The sequence below is a fragment of the Parambassis ranga genome, chromosome 15, assembly GCF_900634625.1.
Source record: "Parambassis ranga chromosome 15, fParRan2.1, whole genome shotgun sequence".
Taxonomy (NCBI): Eukaryota; Metazoa; Chordata; class Actinopteri; family Ambassidae; genus Parambassis; species Parambassis ranga.
In genome coordinates, this window is record NC_041035.1 from 2,675,799 (window position 1) to 2,694,959 (window position 19,161).

The 19,161-nt window shown below is 42.6% G+C and overlaps 1 protein-coding gene across 1 annotated transcript in view; it reads left to right on the forward strand.

Annotated features, from left to right (window-relative positions):
- ttc27 (tetratricopeptide repeat domain 27) overlaps positions 1 to 15,106 on the forward strand; it is a 67,743-nt gene extending 52,637 nt beyond the window's left edge. The window contains exons 13-20 of the mRNA XM_028423757.1: positions 3,850 to 4,077; positions 4,208 to 4,306; positions 4,530 to 4,582; positions 5,683 to 5,848; positions 8,902 to 9,099; positions 9,289 to 9,400; positions 11,339 to 11,439; positions 14,838 to 15,106. Of these exons, the coding sequence (XP_028279558.1) occupies positions 3,850 to 4,077; positions 4,208 to 4,306; positions 4,530 to 4,582; positions 5,683 to 5,848; positions 8,902 to 9,099; positions 9,289 to 9,400; positions 11,339 to 11,439; positions 14,838 to 14,960 (1,080 nt within the window). The 3' untranslated portion in view covers positions 14,961 to 15,106. The remainder of the gene's footprint in view (positions 1 to 3,849; positions 4,078 to 4,207; positions 4,307 to 4,529; positions 4,583 to 5,682; positions 5,849 to 8,901; positions 9,100 to 9,288; positions 9,401 to 11,338; positions 11,440 to 14,837) is intronic.
- Positions 15,107 to 19,161: the final 4,055 nt, after the last annotated feature.

Genomic DNA, 19,161 nt, shown 5'->3' on the forward strand with positions numbered 1-19,161 from the left:
CCATTTTGTCCCTTAACCTATTGCTGCTAGATGGATCTACAAGCTACTGAATCATTGGGGTTCCTTTTGCCCACGTTTTGGCTTCATTTTTGCAAAATAAATAATGGCAAATTGAAAAGAATCTATGTTGTGCTTCTGATTTGCGTAATACAGTAGTCCATATTTGAAGTGGATCAAAAAATCAAAGTTGTCCTAAGACAGAACAGATAACTTTTAAAAGTTTTGAATCACTTCAACTGTGTACTACTGTACTAAGACTATGATGATATATTTTTTAAACATGATTATATAACATGTAGAGACATGATCTGTCTGTTGATTTGCCATGAGTGTTGGACTTCTGTGCTGTGGTGCTATTTGCTGTTTTCAGTTGGTCTGATTCATTTCATGAACTCACTTCCTTCGAATTCTTTTTCCCTGAATGCATCTCAGGGACAGAAATGTTCCCCGCTCTGAGGCATGCAGCTGGTAATCTGTCTGGAAACTGATTGGCTCACAGACTTTAGTGCATATTATAATTTTTTTATGGTCAGATTCTGCATTAGTTAACACACAGCGTAGATGTGCAGACATGACGTACTACTTACGAACCTGACCGACTCCTCGCCGTCGTCCTCGGCCCTCAGTGGGGCTCCTGCTGCCCGCCAGGCCTCCCTTATTCAATTACAGTCTGCTTTGTGTCTCCAATCTGATTACCCAGCCTGCTTTTCCCTAATAATACAAGTCTCCTGCTGCCCTCTTGTCTTAAACCATGAGCCGTGGAAGTCCCAGCCAATAGTCCATGTTATGTACTCACAGGGCTCCAATATAACAAGGCAATCCATTTGTCTGGAGAGGTTTGGTCTCTGTCCAATGCTGCTTTTCTTGTTTTCCTGTCTGTCTCTCTCCACCTTTAGGAGATTTTTAGGGGGAAATGTGGCGTCTCATACAGTGTGTCAAGGACAAAAAGTGCAAGCTTTTCTTTCTTAAAGTCAGATATTTACATGATGACATTCAGAAGGGTTTGCTCTTGTTAGCATCATTGCCTTTGCGATGTGGATCTGTATATTAAGCATTATTGTGATGAAGCACTATAAGAAGACTGGCATTTGTCTTGCTGTTGAATTCACCAGAGCCTTTACCTCTCACATTTTTAAGTGGAATGCTGCACACTGTACAACCTGTTCAGAGTAGTGTAGTTTAGATAAGGATGGTGGGGTTTCTTGTTTCTTGGCCCGACGTCAGCCCCGGCAGGAGGAATCGGCAAAGGAATGCAGTGAAACTCAGGCTCTGTCAGACCTGCAGGGGTTAGATTGGCACTCCTCACAGCCTAAATCAAGATACAGGGATTTGGAAAGAGAAGACAATCTCCTCATTATTCCGTCCTCACAAGAGCAGCATGTAGCAGCATGTTGAAGTTCAGCGAGTGCAAATGCTCCAGTGATATGACAGATCCATATCTATCTTAGCTTACTCTGTTTTTATGGCAGAGTTTATCCCAATCCGCCTTTGTCTTTGATTGATTGAAAACTGTAGGTCCACCAATTTAAGTGTTGATCCTGTGTCACCACACTATCTGTGACCTACTGAGGCCTGGACTCCACCGAGTGTTGTGACATCTGGCACCTAGGCATCAGCAGCACATTCTTTGCACTCTTAAGTAGCAAATTGAAGATTGGAATTTTTTTTCTGCTTATCCATAACATTGTTGCTAGGGTACAAAAATGTCTTCTAGGATTTCTGCATGTCAAATGTCAATTCTGCTGTAGGTAACCCACTGCAGAGCAGCAGAAATAAATTGGGATTCTGGCAACAAGTCTCAAAATGAAAGTTTGGTACATGTGATAAACCAAGAAAGAAAGCTGGAGGAAGAGAAATATAACCCTTATAACTGTGAGCACATCAGTTTCTCCAGTCCAGCCCCTTCTGTATTTTCATTGAGAAGAGAGATTGAGAAGCATTGACCGAATAATAGATGAGTACATGGTTCTTGCTGCACCCATTGTACAAAAGTAAGGCCCAAGGTGCTCACTTCCAAGGTGGAAGAAATGCCAGCTTGGAACCAGTAGAGGTCTAAAGTTGAAGCCACTTAATCACTGTTGTACCCAAACACTCTGCTTCTGCTTTGAGCTACCTACTCCATTGCTGATATCCTTCCTCCGTTTTTAGCCAACAATAGCTAATGTATTGAAAGAAACACTTGAACACAGATCAGTATGATAAAAACTAGCTAACAAGCCATGAACCATGGGTGTCCACCGACCAGTATTCATCTCCCTATTCTCTGAGTGCATTCAATTGCCTTCAGAAGTTGCCTGATGATTTCTGACTGATCGAATGTTGACCTAATGACTAAATAGAGTACACCTATGTGTCATATGTGTGTTCTGTGACAGCCTCTGTGGTTTGTTAAGAGAATATTGGGGAGCAAACATCATCATGAAGTGCAAGGAACACACCAGACAGGTTGTGGAGAAATTTAAAGCAGGGTTAGGCTATATAAAGATTTCCCAAGCTTTGAACATCTCACAGACAACTGTTCAGTCCATCATCTGCAAATGGAAAGAGTATGGCACAACTGCCAACCTACCAAGACTTGGTCATCCACCTAAACTAACAGGCCGGACAAGGAGAGCACTGATCAGAGACACAGCCAAGAGGCCCATGGTGACTCTGGATGAACTGCACAGACCTATAGCTACGGTGGGGGAATCTGTCCATGGGACAACTATCAGTCATGCACTGCACAAACCTGGACTTTATGGAAGAATAGCTAGAAGAAAGCCATTGTTGAAGAAAACCACAAGAAGTCCCGTTTGCAGTTTGCCAGAAGCCATGTGAGTGACCCAGCAAACGTGTGGAAGAAGGCGCTCTGGTCAGATGAGACCAAAATTGAACTTTTTGGCCTGAATGCAAAACGTTATATGTGGCAGAAACACTGCACATCACTCTGAACACACCATGCCCACTGTCAAACATGGTGGTGGCAGCATCATGCTCTGGGGTTGCTTCTCTTCAGCAGGGACAGGGAAGCAGGTCAGAGTTGATGAAGATGGATGGAGCCAAATACAGGGCAATCTTGGAGGAAATCCTGTTAGAGTCTGCAAAACACTTGAGACTGGAGCGGAGATTCACCTTTTAACAGGACATTGACCCTAAACATAAAGCCAAAGCTACAATGGAATGGTTTAAAATAAAAACATGTAAATGTGTTAGAATGGCCCAGTCAAAGTCCAGACCTAAATCCAATCCAGAATCTGTGGCAAGATTTGACAACTGCCATTCACAAACATTCTCCATCTAATCTGACTCAGCTTGAATTGTTTTGCAAGGAAGAATGGGCAAAGATGTCAGTCTGTAGCTGGTAGAGACATACCCCAAAAGACTTGCAGCTGTAATTGCAGCAAAAGGGGGTTTCACAAAGTATTGACTCAAGGGGGCTGAATACTTTTGCACAGGGAAGTTTTCAGTTTTATATTTGTAAAAAAACTCATTAACTCATGTTTAACTTTCTTTCTACTTCACAATTTTGTGCCACTTTGTGTTGGTCTTTCACATAACATCCCAATAAAATATATTTATGTTTGTGTTCATAATGTGAGAAAATGTGGAAAAGTTTAAGGGGTATGAATACTTTTGCAAGCCACTGTATTTTGCCTCCTTGTGGTAGCTACAACAGGTAGTGTTCGCTATGTTCTGCAGAACTATGCTAGCCTTTTGATGTAAAATTATAACTACCAGAACTCCACACACAATGCTGACTGACACACTGTTTTTGTACACACATTGAATGCTACAGTAATGTCTTTTCAGAATATTCTGCTTATGTCTCAGCCTCTTTACAATAACTGTATCCATGTGTGACCTCAGGCTGAGGAGATCGTACGGCAAGAGCTGGAGAAGAGGGAGACGCCCAGCCTGTACTGTCTACTGGGAGACATCTTAAGGGACCATCAGTACTACAACCGGGCGTGGGAGCTGTCAGGCCACCGCAGTGCCAGAGCCATGCGCTCCAAAGCCCTGCTGCACCTCCGCAACAAGGAGTTCCAGGAGTGCGTCAACTGCTTCGAGGAGTCGGTCAGAATCAACCCCATGCAGGTACACAGACACAAACCAGTTTTATTGAACGCCTGGTCCCACCAATACACACACACACACAATCTTTCATTATCTCTGAGCAGTGTATTGTTGGATTCAATGTGTTGTCTGTGTATGTGTGTGCCTACAGCTCGGTGTGTGGTTCTCCCTCGGTTGTGCCTACATTGCCCTGGAGGGCTATCAGGGAGCTGCGAAGTCGTTTCAAAGGTGTGTGGGACTGGAGCCAGATGTAAGTACCTGCAAACACACACTACGATTTTCCATCTTTCTGAGGACATAATGTATTCCCTAGCCCCCACTAATGCCCACCACTAACACTAAGCCAACTTTAGCACACAGATCACATACTGTGTAAGAGGTATTTGTCCGCCTTTGTGCTTCATTGTGTGTAAACAATTGCAGTCTTTTCTACTCCTTATAATTTTTCCTACCATCTCCCTACTCCTACTCAGAATGCAGAAGCATGGAACAACCTCTCATCAGCTTATATTCGCCTTAATATGAAGTGAGTATGACAGCGGTGTGTGTTGGAAACATATGAAGCATTTGTCAACTTGATTACACCTGACAAAGTAAATAGTATACCATAGTATGTCAGCATGGTCTCCACCACTTGGGTGAAGTATTTCTAAAAAAACATGCTGGCAGGTTTATGACACCACACATAAGATCACTAGAAGAAAAGGAGATGCTGAAAATGGCTCGTTTATAGAGGATATGCACTCCCCCCTGTTCCAGAAGGAGTGTCAAAACAAGCAGCAACATGGCTGCCTTCAGTAGGGCAAACTGTGAAAACAGATGATCATCTGCTTTAATTGTAGTTGGACTCAACAGTGGTCCACAATGCAGCAGGTCCATGAACACTCACATGCCTGATATTTACTTCAGGACAATACACAAAGCAAGGAAAACCTTGAAACTAAAAAAAGATGCATGTCAGAGTGTAGGAGATCATTGCCTAAAACAAACACAATGTTATTCTTATCTATGTACAGGTAACATACATGTTTCATCATTATTCAGAACATATGTCCATGTATTATTAGTACCTGTATAATGATAATAATTGACAACATTGATATTGATACATATTAAGAAAAAACGTCTCGTCTCAGTTTAGATTTTTTTAGAACTTGTGCTGGTAACAAAGAAAAAAATCCTTCCTTGACACATGATTTTTTAGTGAGGACAGGAAAAAACATTAAAATGCACTGTGTGTTACCGATAAGCTAAGTTAAGTTGGTATGAAAAATGAACCATGCAATGATTGTAGATTCTAGGTTTGCACTGGACAAAGTGACTCTCATTCATTCAAACCTGTGCTAGATGGAAAGACACAGACACATGGGTGTCTCTGTTTTGCTCGCAGTGCACAGAGGACCCTGAGAGTCTTTGTTCACAGTAGACTGCTGTGCTTTCAGGCCTGAAATTGAAAAGCAGAGCAGGAAAACTTTTATTAATGCCTGGTTAGCACTATTGCCAATTCAGCACAAGCACTTCCTATAACTCCGAAGGTGTTTGTGTGACTCGAAATGAATATGAATGTAATTATTGTAATGGATTTGCTTATTTACACACACTTGTCTCTCTTCCTGTCATGGACAGAAACAAAGCCTTCCGCACCCTGCAGGAGGCCTTGAAGTGTAACTACGAACACTGGCAGATCTGGGAGAACTTCATCATCGTCAGCACCGACATCGGAGAGTTTGCCGAGGCCATCAAGGCTTATCACCGTCTGATGGACCTCAGGGAGAACTACAAGGACATCCAGGTATAGTCCACTTATCATCATCCTCAGTGACATCACTATATGGCAGGATGCAGTGGAAAGAGTGACCTTAAACTTATCTTAGTGTCAGGTCCAGTGAGCTGGGTTGTATTTTTACTTCCTCCCACACTGTTTCAACCCATCTGACACTGTAACATGGCAACAAATAAGCTGGTTGAAGAATCATGTGTACAGGTTTGATGATAAAATCATCAGAATCAGATTTACACCGTCATGGTTTTGTTGCTTCTTCAGCAAGACATAATATCCCATCAGAAGTGTAGTGTATTCGTCTGTATGTTTCAAGCTCCCAGCCTTTTCCTTTGTGATGCTGTCTGATGCATGTTATATTATATAAAATGCTGTTTCTCTTTACAAAAAGAATCTCTTCTCGTAAATGGCTGCGGTTTCTCTGCCGAATTTGGTTTTAAATGAGAGTTTGCTCACTGCATTTTATTTTGAAAGCCTACCAGACTCTCTCTGGTGTCCTGGTGCCCGACTTCCTGCCTGCTCTTATCTGGTTGGTGCAAATTGACACCTTCGGTGCGACACAGCTCAAAAATAGAACCAGCTCGTATCTCTCGTGGAGCATGGTGGTATGGTGTAAATACTCTCATCGGCTAAAATGGAAGTGTTTCACAGCGGCTGTCGCTACGCTTACATTACATGTCCTTTGCGCATCTGGTGTAAATCCGGGGTTAACTTTATTGGCCAGGTATGTGGCACATAACTTATTATATATTGTTTCGACATCAGAACTAGGTGAAGACATCACTCATAGCAGTGCACTCAGAAACGGAACCTTTTAGGTTCAATGGAGTGAAGATTTGTTTTCTAATGTAGCACAAAGCAGGTGAAACCCCATCAAAAGACAAGCTAACAGTGGATCTAATGAATCCTTTTCATTGCTGGCCACATACACACTCATTCACAACATCTGAAGGAAAAGCCTCTCACAGTCACGCCACAGTAAACACTCACACACCAATGCATTCTAAGTAGAAAATTAACCATCAGCTTTGAATAAACAAGGCGGAACAGCCAGCGGTGGCATTCACAGGATTATTAATTCTCTGCTTCCATCCAGTGTAATCAGGGTACTCTTGTAGTTGGGAGAAACTAAAGCATACATCGTTCAGCATAGTGGGAATGAAATCACAACTCATGCTGTGTCCTTGGGACAGAAAAACAAACAAGTAAATTTAATTAAAACAAGTTCGACATTTTCCTCTCACTGTAATTATTTATGTTGTAATAATTCTTATTAAATTGCTGTGAAACGTAGTTGAAAACCAGCCTCCGGGTTCCTGAACTGTATAGAATTGTATTTTAGTCATTTCCACTCCAAGATAAAAAAAAGAGGAGAGAATGAGGGAAAGCATTTGTGCTTACATACTATTGCCTCAACCTAACTTGAATTGAGCTGGTGGTGGGTGCCTTCAGATGAACAAACAACTTTTTACACTGTGTCATTATTTATTTAGCACAAATGAAGCCAAAATGAAGAAATCACGTGATCAATACAAAATGTCACCTCTTACTTTAGTGAGCTGCAGCAGGTGCTTCTGATCATCAGTCCTTGATGAATCATCAGCAGGTGTAAAGACCTGTATAAAAACAGATGTAATCAAACCATTTCAAACTATTTGGAGTTCAATGTCAGCTACATGTCAGAGCCAACAGACCTCACTGAGCGTGCTCTGTGACAGCACAATTAGAAGAAGACTGAACAAGTACAGTTTGACACAGGACCTGGACACCTTGCAGTCATTGAGTGCACCACCTCTATTTACATAATATGCAGAGAGAGAAGTCTTAGTGATAGAAGGATTAGTGATAGAAGTGCTTTGCTATTCTCTCCTCATATTTAAACCTGAAAAACAACCAAAAACACTGACGTGACCCATGTACACACAGTTCCAAGCTAGGTGTGTCAATGTGTGACAATAATATGAAATGATGACTGTCTCCTAGATGCACACTTAAAGGCTGTTCCATTTTAAAATCTCTATTTTTACTCACACCTTGAAATTGTGTTTTGCATAACTGGTGGTGACAGTCGGCCTCCGCTATCCATATCATCAGATCAGCCACCTTCTCAGATCGTGCCGTTTCATGTTTCCTTTTTAGTTTTGAAGGCGTCAGGGGGTGGGGGGAGCAGAGATAATGGCAGGGACCACCATGAGTCTCACTTATGGAATGTACAGAGGGGCTGTTGACAGAAGTGCTTTGACTGGCTGATAGATTTAGAAAGGAGCTGAGGGTCACATGGCTCGACTTTGTGCTTTGTGGGGTTAAATGGGATACTGAATCCTGAAATACTGAAAATCTGACACATTTAGTCCTATACAGGCACCATGCTCAGAGGGGGGGGGTTGTTCTTCTTTTGTTGTGACTGAAACTCTCCTGAAAGAAACTCATAGATAATACAGGCCTGTCATCTGTGTTATTCTCCCTTTTTTTTTAGACGGCAAGGTTATTACTTTTCTTTCTAATTTCACACTCAGCCAACACACTGGAATCTGAATGAGTCATCCTTTCACTTTTTACCTTAATATGAGATTTTTTTCAGCACACTGATGGACAGGAAAGTCATTTTAATTTCTCTCTCGTCACCGAAATGGACAGTATTTCACACACGATGAGCTTAGGCTTTGTGTTGGTTGTGGATACATGTATAATAATAGGATATCATATCATATATGCCTATAGACTGCATCTAGGTCTGCATGGACACACAATCCTAATTTTCAAAATCAGACTTGAGTCACTACAGGATGTGCTCCTAAATCTTTTACAAACAGACAAGCTTAAGTCTAAATATGATAGTAAAAACAGGACTACATCACAGTCACAACTCCTAAAACACTGGTTGTCGTGAATTGTTTGGAAATAAAAGGAATAAATGCATCACAGAAGGATGAATATTCTATAGGGTGAGTAGTAGAAACATATATGATTGTCTCTCCTACAGTAATCCAACAGTGATTAAATGATGCTGCAGTAAAATGACACCTCCTGACTTGTGATTTTTGTCGTACTTTCTTCCATGACAGATTGTACAGATCCTGGTTAGAGCCGTAGTTGAGAACCTGACAGACAACCAAGGTGAGAAGGCCGGCAACCTCTCAACAAAACTGAAGGAGCTCCTGGGTCGGGTCAGCTCCCGTCACAGCAGCGACGCTGAGATATGGCGGCAGTACGCCCTGCTGTACGGTGGAGGCTCCAGCTCCAAGCCAGAGGACAACGAGAAGGTCTGAGCCTCACACACACATTTACACTGTTTGCTTAAGTAATAGCAGGATGAAAATGATAGGTGACACAGTGTTTCCACCAGTCACAATAGCCCCTTTCACAGCCTGTTGCGTCTTTATTCTACCCTACTGTTGCGTGTGAAACACACAGAGATGCCTTACAGTGCTGCTTCTGTGTGCTTCTCCAAGGCCCTGCAGTTCCTGTCCAAGGCCCATCGCTGTGAGGTTCAGGCAAGTGGCTGGGAGAAAGAACCAGCTCTCTTTAAGGAGGTGATCAACAGAGCCATCCAGATGGGACAAGGTGAGGATGATGGAGGAAGGGTTTAGGTGGTAATCTCTACAAGCCCCATCATTATTTCAGACCCTTTGCCAGTCCTCAGTTCAGAGGCTGCATCCATCAAAGGAAGCAGTCTACGAAGGAGACCACAGGCCATAAAAACTGTTCCCAAATGGGACCGTCTGGTGTGTGGAAGACTTCCTGTTTATCTCAACGTGCTGCTCCTGTCGCCTAGCAACCTGTAGGTGATACTAATACCGTGTTTTCCTGGCGTATACGTTGCACCAGCCAAAAAAATGCATAATAAAGAAGAAAAAACCATAGATAAGTCACACCAGCGGGCCAGCGTAAATCACTACGTTTTTAGCATAACGTTTTCTCTTGAATTCCTCTTAACTTAAGTGGTGCAGCTGCAGGGCTTTGAGAGTGAGACACACGCATTTCAACAAGTCCTCACGCAGAGAAATGATTAGCTTCACTGCACAGAAATTCCTATAAATATCCTGTAAATGAGTCAAAGGCAGACTACTGTGCGCTCACATAGCTGTCTGGAATTAGCGACCTATGGCTTATCGGCTCAGCTGCGAGCACACGTTCCATGAACGTGCGCGTCACCTATGCTCGGGATGCAAAGTGTGGACAAGCTGGAGGTGAAGGAGAATCGTCAGGAGAGGGACTGAACAGATACCGTTATATCTGTAATGGGATGTCAAGACACAAGGCTAACTAATTGTATATTTTTTCATAGATAAGTCGCACCTTAGTATAAGTCGCATACCCAGCCAAAGGATTAAAAAAAGTGCGACTTACAGTCCGAAAAATACGGTAGTTTGAGTAGTCTGTTGTACAAAGAATCCAAAGGCACACAATGAATCCTGGGATATGCTGCACAGAGAGAAAAAAACACACCCAGCGCATCCTTTGTTATTCCATCCATTTCAAGGGGCAGCCTTGTTTCACTGCTGTGACACAATCAGTCCACAAAGGCATCTATTAAAGGATGCAGCCCCTCAATTAAGACACAGCTACTCTCTACTCAAGGAGAACATTTTTATTTTAGTCCACGTTTTCTTGTCTTTAGTGTATTCAGGCAGCAGAAGAGTACAGATTTGGCAGTTTTTTCATAACAATGTAAAAAGTGTATAAGATGCGCCAGGCTTTTAAAAGAAACGTAACTGATTAAGACTCTGAACTGTCCCATAATCATCAAATGCATCATAGAGTTGACATATGGTTCCTTTGGAGAATTGAAGCTTAAAATGCTGATATTTTCTCCTACATCATTTAATTTAATATTTACAAAAAATAAAGTGCTTCTGTATAAAAATAATGTGGACTCCTCGAAGCAACTAGGAGGCCATGACTGACTCACCTATGACCTGCAGTCACATGACAAAAAAAAATGAATTGAATGAATTCATTATTTTCTGTGTGTCTGTGTGAAACTGCACAAAGATGTTTTGAGGTCTCTAATTCTAGCTATTACACTTTTTTCATAAAGGTGCAGGATTCATATTGCAAACAACAATGGGCCCACATTGACTGAAAACGTGACAGAAGTGAGAACTGCTAGAGGTTCAGAGGGTTAACATACTAAACGTACAGTATTAGAATAACACCACAGTGGAATTACTGTGTGCAGAAATGTATCTCAGCCTCCACCCTGGATGACACATTCCACTCGGCTCCCCTGACCCCGGCATGGGTGTGCACACTGCACCCACACACATACAAAAAACAGAAAGCGGACAGATAAAACAGAGCAGAAGGGAGCTGCTGTCATAAATCACCACAGGTTGACCTTTACTGTCACAGACTGGTGGCAGTGCCAGGGAGGAGGCAGGAAACAGCTGCTTTTCCTTCCATCTGTGAGAGGAAGAGTCATCTGCGCCCTCATATTAGGTTTATTTAACTGTTTTCTAAGATGAGTTTTCTCCATGTATGTCTGCCTTTGTCCCTCAGTGACGCTCAGTTGCAGTGAGAAGAAGGCCAATCCAACAGAAGCACTGCAGATGCTCTCCTCCACCCGCCTCAGCCTCAGGATTCTGGCCACCAAAGCCAAGGTATGGTGCAGGAGGTCTCCGTCACACTAGAGACATCTTGGTTACTAAAGTTTCTTTCTTGCAAATGTGCAACTTTATAATGTCAGAGATTATCGATGTTCTTCTGGCAAAATTGCTACTTCTGTTGCAATGGCCCTAATAAGCCGTCATACTCCTCCCTATCCTGATTAGTGTGATAAATACAGCAAACACCAGCATCTATTGTGCCATGACGTTGGTCTTGGGATCGTGTTTTTTTGCCTGACGGCAAAGATGGAGCCTTGAGTCGCACATAAGTCGCACAAAGACTTGTGACTTAACATAGACATTAGACATTTAGTGTTGTGACTCGTGAACAATGTTTATTTCAAGGTGTTATTTATTTCATTATTTGAGACTAGACTTTAAAGACTTGAAACTTGACTGGGACTTGGAAAAAATGACTTGTGAACATCTCTGCCACCCGTTCCTGCGAGATTCAGGTCGGGTCCTGTGGGACCATTGGCAATTCCTGCCCCGCTGCAGGTTCGCTACATCACCTCCCCTTAAAGGGAGCAGATGTCTGCTTCCTCTTTGCTTGATTATATCACAGCAGCTGAAATCAGAGTACCTACCCCACTATGAAACCTCCTCCTCCTTTCTTCTCCTATCTTCCCTCAGTGATTGCGATGGCACCAGATGCTTACACTGTGCGTCCAGCTGCAGTTGTCAGCGCGCAGGTCGGAAATCTTTACCGGGTCACAGATGCTCAGGTCGTCTGTCTAAAACAGCTCCAGATGCAGAAAAGACATGAAACTTAACACAGTCAGGTCACTCATGAAGGATCCACAGTCACTTTATAGGTTGAAATGAATGCAGTGACTGTACATCTGTCAGTGCTACAAATGAACAGAGGAAAGGGAGACATTGCTTACTCACAGTGTTGGGGAGTAATGGATTACATGTACCGCCGTTACGTAATAAGAATACAAAATCTGAGTAACTGTATTCCGGTACAGTTACAGTCTAAAGAGATGGTAATTAGAATACAGTTACATACACGATGGTACTTTCACGTGTTTCCTTTTATAAATAGAAATGTAATTAAAGGGCCAGTACACCTTGTAAAGTGTTGTCATCCAGCCTTAAAAGGACTTGAATTCATTCTTATCTGAGATACCCTAACCCTTTATACCCATTTAAAGGGTCAATAAACCTAAACATGTTTGTTTTCCACCTCCCAAAAAGTGATTGTGGCCTCTACAGAGTACCTGAGTGGTTATCCCAACAGTCAGGTTCTGACTTTTTGTAAAGACTGATGTGTGCCATTTGGAATGTGGAAAAGGATGGTTACAACAACTTGGTATGTTTACAGCTATGTATGCTTTCATGTTACTGTCCTGCCACTAGTAAAAGAGAAAAACGTTTTAATAGCAGGAAACCCTGAGTGCATTACACCCCAAAAGGTAGTTCATCTAAGCTGATAAAGAGTTAGATCAAGGAGGAGAAGACAATGTACATGACATGGAATGAAAGACACATAAAAAGACGTAATTTAGAGTCTTAAGTGATTCTGAGGCAGAAATAACCACTCGGGCACTCTGTGGGGGGTCTTAATCATTTTTCTTAATCACTGACGGTTGAGGTTGAGGTTTATTTTTTAAGGGGTCTTCATTGCTATAAAGGGGTTAGGTGAATTAACATTTCTTATGTGTGATAACCAAGAATGAATCACTTTTCATTTGGAGACAGGACTAACCTCAGGAGCACACTTTGTTGTCAGTAATCATTTTTTTGGCTGGATAACAATCAACACTTCTCAGGGTGTACTGGAAATGACAGCATGTTATTTAAATCGAGGAAAGTAAGACCAACCCCAATACATTTTCTCCCCTTTATTCCTAACTACGTACTCTCATCATTCATAGCCTCTTTTTCTGCAAAATATAAACATTTATTAGAAACAACAGATGTCCTATAAACAAAAGCCTACGAGCATGACAAACCGCTACCTTATCCGGACTGTGACCATTTCCATTTAACAAACTTGCCATTTCACAAAGTAATTAGTTTGCCTTAATAACTGTGGACATAAAGTTAGAGTATGTGTGCGCTGAAACAGTAGGGATGAGACAAAACAGCCATAGCTCAAGCTACAGACACTTGCCGTTGCAGCTTTAAGGCTCCATGCACGCTCCTGTGATGGAAATTGGTTTTTGGCAGACGATCACTTTTTGACACAACACTTGTACGCCAGCTTGTTAGCTTCATTTGAGTATCTGAACTAGTTAGCTATTAGCTGCTAATGTAATTCCATCTAATAAATAAGAGAATTTAATGTTTTATGTGTAAGGAGCAGACTTTATTTCTGTGTTGTATACTGCTCTGTAGATCCATACCTTTTTAGTTGAAAATTTAGTAGGTGAAAACTAGATTTGTTTAAAACAATATTACACCTGCTCATGATCCATACTTTGGACTTAAACAGAGCTTATTGTGTCTGCTATGTAAAAGGAGCAGATTTCTTTCTTTCTTCATAAACTTCATAAACTGTTAGTACGGTGTGGTCAAGACTTTCTTTGTAGGACTATATACACACTGCTGTCCTACAGGAGCACATTCAGCGGTAGACTGAGACTACCGAGGAGCAGCACAGAACGCCACAGGAGGTCCTTCCTGCCAGTGGCCATCAGACTGTATAACTCCTCCCCTTTCTGTAGGGAGAAGCGCTAGATAATCATGTCAGGCATCACTGTCATTCCCTCCACTTGTCTATATTTATGTTTACTTAGCACCTTACATCTCCATATTTGTATCCAGGTATCATATATTGTGCTCATACTGCGTACTGTACTCTTATTTTGGATTATAGTGACACTTATACTCTTATACTCTGTACTTAACTGCATTTAATGTAACTTGATACCTCTGGCACAAGAATTTCCTTCGGGATTAATAAAGTTTTATCTTATCTTATCTTATCTTATCTTATAAACTACAGTCTAAATTTGCTTTCCTCAGTTTCTTTTATAAGGTTACATTGTTCTGTATTATTGGAATATTTGGTGTTTAAGTAATCTAAAAGTAATTGAAAGTAATCAAGTTACATTACTTTAATATTATCCTGATCGCCAAAGCAGCACAGTGAACTCAAACTTATCATTTGTGATGAGAATTAACATGGGAGTTGACCCGGTTTTGGAGCCAGCCCCTAGTGGCTGCAACGGGAACTGTAATTTCTAAAACTTTGCACTTCCACATTGGCTTCATGTAGCAGCTCTGAAGGTTCCCGCTGAGTGTTATAAGATATGACCAAGTGAACAAAGGACCCAGGACTAAGCCCTGGATGACATCACTACTGACAGTAGATGGTTGTAATTTCATTACTGTATGAGACTTTACTGATCCCTGATTCATTCAGTTGTGTTATCGTCTTTCAGCAACTGCACACAGATGTGGCCACAGGTCAGATCCACGGTGAGCTGCAGGACGCTGTCACCGCTCTGGAGCACGTCCTCACCGAGGTGCAGGAGCTGAGCGAGAAGCTGCGGAACCAATTGTAGTGACCATGCTTGTGGCCACGCCCCTTTATTTTAGGCCTGAACACTGACTCGAGTATAAACATGATATTTTTTATACCTTTTTGTCCACATTGGAATGTACACAGTGCCTGTAAGCCAACTAACAGTAAAATGATTCAACATCTGAATGTTTGGAGGTCCTTTTCTTGACATCATAAGACTGCATCAGTTCACAGGGTTTTACAGAGGTGTCCAGTGTGAGCATCCTGTCACAAACTAAAACTTCCTGTCTTCCAGAATCTACTCCCAAGGATCTCCTCTGGGGCTGCCATTTTCCACTTCAGAGTTCTATACACCACCTCCACTTTATGTGCTCGGAGTTTTAAAGGGACTATTAAAAGCCGGAGGCCACGCTCTGACACACACAGATCATTTCCCGGCTCACACACAGGGAGGATCCTCCCAGTATGGAATGACCTTGGTGTTGCAGTGTGTTTTTATCTCCGGTGTTTTCAGTGTAATGTGCTTGTGTTTTATTTTATCAGAGCAACCCGAGCCGTTCCTCTGCTGTGAAGGTAACACACTGATAAGGATGGAGAGAAGTGTTTATGAAGGCGCTGTATTGTAGATGACATGGCTGTTATCAGCACACAGGTAGTGAATGTGTTAGCACCACTTCAGCTCAGAGGCGTTTCATTCATCAGCACATTATATCAGTCACACAGCATCAGTCAGCAGCAGTAACTGTACATGAGATAAAACCCACTGCTGCTGTTCTGTCATTGCACAGAGGACCATTTTAGGTTGTTCTGCCTCACACACTCACTCTCCCAGAATTCACAGAGTTTCTCAGCTCTGAGAGGTGATGTCACCACTCACAAAACTCCCATTACATCACACTGGAGCTCATGCAGGAGGGAGGAGGCTGGAGTTTGTGCAGATCCTCACATTAAGGCTGAGAAGAGAAACACACATTTCCTTGTAGTACTAATTGAGGTCATCTTTCTGATCTGATATGATCCATTGTATTGATAAGGTTTTTTTTCTATTTGTGTAATAGTTTTAGTGTCATACACAACCAGTTGAAGGTGATATGTGTGTTTCTTCGTTTTACATCGCAGATTCATACCAAAGACATCAAAACTATAAAGGAACACACATGGAATTAAGTTGTTAACAAAAAGTATTCAACCAGAATTTTTTATATTTTAAATTCCACCTTTTGCTTTGATGACAGTTTTGTACACTCTACACTTCTCACTACTGAGGATGAACAACAAGAAGAGAACTGATTGGGACAAAACTCGCTGGTTTAAATCTGTACTTGGGTCTGATGAGTCCAGATTTGAGATTTTTGCTTCCTTTTTTAGAAGCAGAAACGGTGACACTGTGAAGCATGGAGGAAGAGGTATATGATGGTGTAGGGGTGCTTTGCTGGTGACACTGTTGGTTATTTGGTGAGAGACTGACACTAATAGTTGGTTCACATGTGGCTACACTAGAACATGCGTGTGAAAGTAAGTCATCAGGAATGTGGCAATACTGACCTGACCGTACAGCAGGATTAATTCTGAGGCCACCCATAGTAGATGTCACTATGCGCTTAAATAAAGCTGACATACGTTCACTTTTTTTTTATCAAGGCAAAAAAAACCATATTCAAACAATATTAGAAGTATTCAGACAAAGTGTCAACCTTCCATGATGGGCCAAAAACTACAGTTCCTAAAGTGGCCACTTGAGGCTTCAAAAGTGAATCCATTCATTAAGCGGTGCTGTCAAGATTGATGTGACATGAAGGAAGGTTTATCCATCTTTATATACATTCAGACCTAACTGTGTACAAGCTTCATGTAGCTGCTGTCACGGCATCAAGTCAGTGTATTTGACCTCTTCCTACACCATGCTTCATATGTTTTAATACATGTGGTTTCTTGCTGAAAGCAGCCTCTGTGTGAATGACCCAGGCCCAGGCTGACTGAATGAATGAAGTCCCTGCCCAGATTTGAAAACATTACATCATCTGAGATGACGCGTTATGGCTGCAGCCCTCCTCAGCGCATTGCCACACATTTGAACAGCTTGTCCAGACTGTCCAACCTCTTTTCCTGAGGAAGCAGTTTCACAGTCTGTCTCTATGATGGGTTCTGGTCACCCGTCATAGGGCCGAAAGCAGCAGGGACCGCTGAACACATCATCACATGCATACTAAACTATAGAGACAGAAGTATGTGGCCAGCCAGCCATCACGTGTGTACTTTTTCCACTTTACACATTTTGAGGTAAGGATATAATAACATATAATGTGTGTTGTGGGAGTGTCTGCAACGAGGTGGCCAGACCATGGTGTACACTACCTCTTGCCCACTGAAAGCATGGTTGACCTCCATCACCTGTGACCATGTACAGGATAAAGTTGGTAAAGATGATGGATGGATTGTTTTTGACTCATAGTTAAACAATACAATACTTAATATTAGTACAGATGTTTCTTCTGGATGCTAAAAATAACCCACAAAATGTCATATCAACACAAGCAGGAGATTCCATAAACAAATTCTGTATATGTACATATATCAAAGGTCCATATTAAAATGCACTGCTCAAAAAAAAATAAAGGGAACACTTAAACAACACAATGTAACTCCGATGTAACAGGTGGAAATGAGAGGCAATTATCAAGACAACCCCTATAAAGGAGAGGTTCTGCAGGTGCTGACCACAGACCATTTCTCTGCTCTCATCCTTTCTGCCTGATGTTTGATCACTTCTCACCCCTAGAGGTGGCATGAGGGCGGTGTCTACAACCACAGAAGCTGCTCAGGTTGTGCAGCTCATCCAGGATGGCACATCAATGAGAGCTGTGGCAAGAAGGTTTGCTGTGTCTGTCAGCACAGTGTCCAGAGCACGGAGGAGATACCAGGAGACAGGCCAGTACACCAGGAGATGTGGAGTGGGCCGTAGGAGGGCAACATCCCAGCAGCAGGACCGCTACCTCCTCCTTCCACAAGGAGGAACAGGAGGGGCACTGCCAGAGCCCTGCAGCATGACCTGCAGCAGCCACTAATATGCATGTTTCTGCTCAAACTGTCAGAAACAGACTCCATGAGGGTAATATGAGGCCCGTCTACAAGTGGGGCTTGTGCTTACGGCTCAACACCGTGCAGGGCGATTGGCATTTGCCAGAGAACACCAAGATTGGCAGATTCACTATTGGCGCCCTGTGCTCTTCACGGATGGAAGCAGGTTCACACTGAGCACATGTGACAGAGTCTGGAGATGCTGTGGAGAATGTTCTGCTGCCTGCAACATCCTCCAGCGTGACCAGTTTGGTGGTGGGTCAATAATAGTGTGGGGAGGCATTTCTTTGGAGGGCTGCACAGCCCTCCATGTGCTAGCCAGAGGTACCCTGACTGCCATTAGGTACCAGGATGAGATCCTCAGACCCATTGTGAGACCATATGCTGGTGCAGTGGGCCCTGGGTTCCTTCTGATGCATGACAATGCTAGGCCTCATGAGGCTGAAGTGTGTCAGCAGTTCAGGCATGATGAAGGCATTGATGCTATGGACTGGCCTGTCCGTTCTCCAGACCTCCAGATCCAGATCCAATCCAGTAGATTTGGGACATCATGTCTCGTTCCATCCACCAACACCACGTTGCACCACAGACTGTCCAGGAGTTGGAAGGAGATACCTCAAGAGAACACTCTCTGTCTCATCAGGAGCATGTCCAGGCGTTGTAGGGAGGTCATACAGCACATATGTCAAAGTCAAGGCCCGAATGAATTATCTATGGCCCCCGGGATGATATTTGATTAGTATTAGAACCAGCCCGCAGGCCGTAGCCGCCCGCTGGTGTTTTGCACGCACCAATACTACATTTCCCACAATGCAACGGTAACCCCGCGAACTCACTGCAGCGCAGCAAGCGGACTTCGGCTTCATCATTCATTAGCAGTCAGAGCAGATGTCAACTTTTAGCTACCTCCTCCCCAAAAAATGGCAAAACTGAAGGTGGATGCTGAGAACAGGGGGTTTCAAGCTCAGTGGGAGGCAGAGTACATGTTCACTGAGGTAAATGGCAAACCTGTGTGTCTTCTGTGTGGAGAAAGTTTGGCTGTAATGAAAGAATACAATTTAAGAAGGCACAATGAAACGTCTAAGAAACAGACAAAAACAAGAATATGGACACGGAACAAAGGCTACAGAAGAAGAATGTACAGGACGTGATTTTTCTTTGAA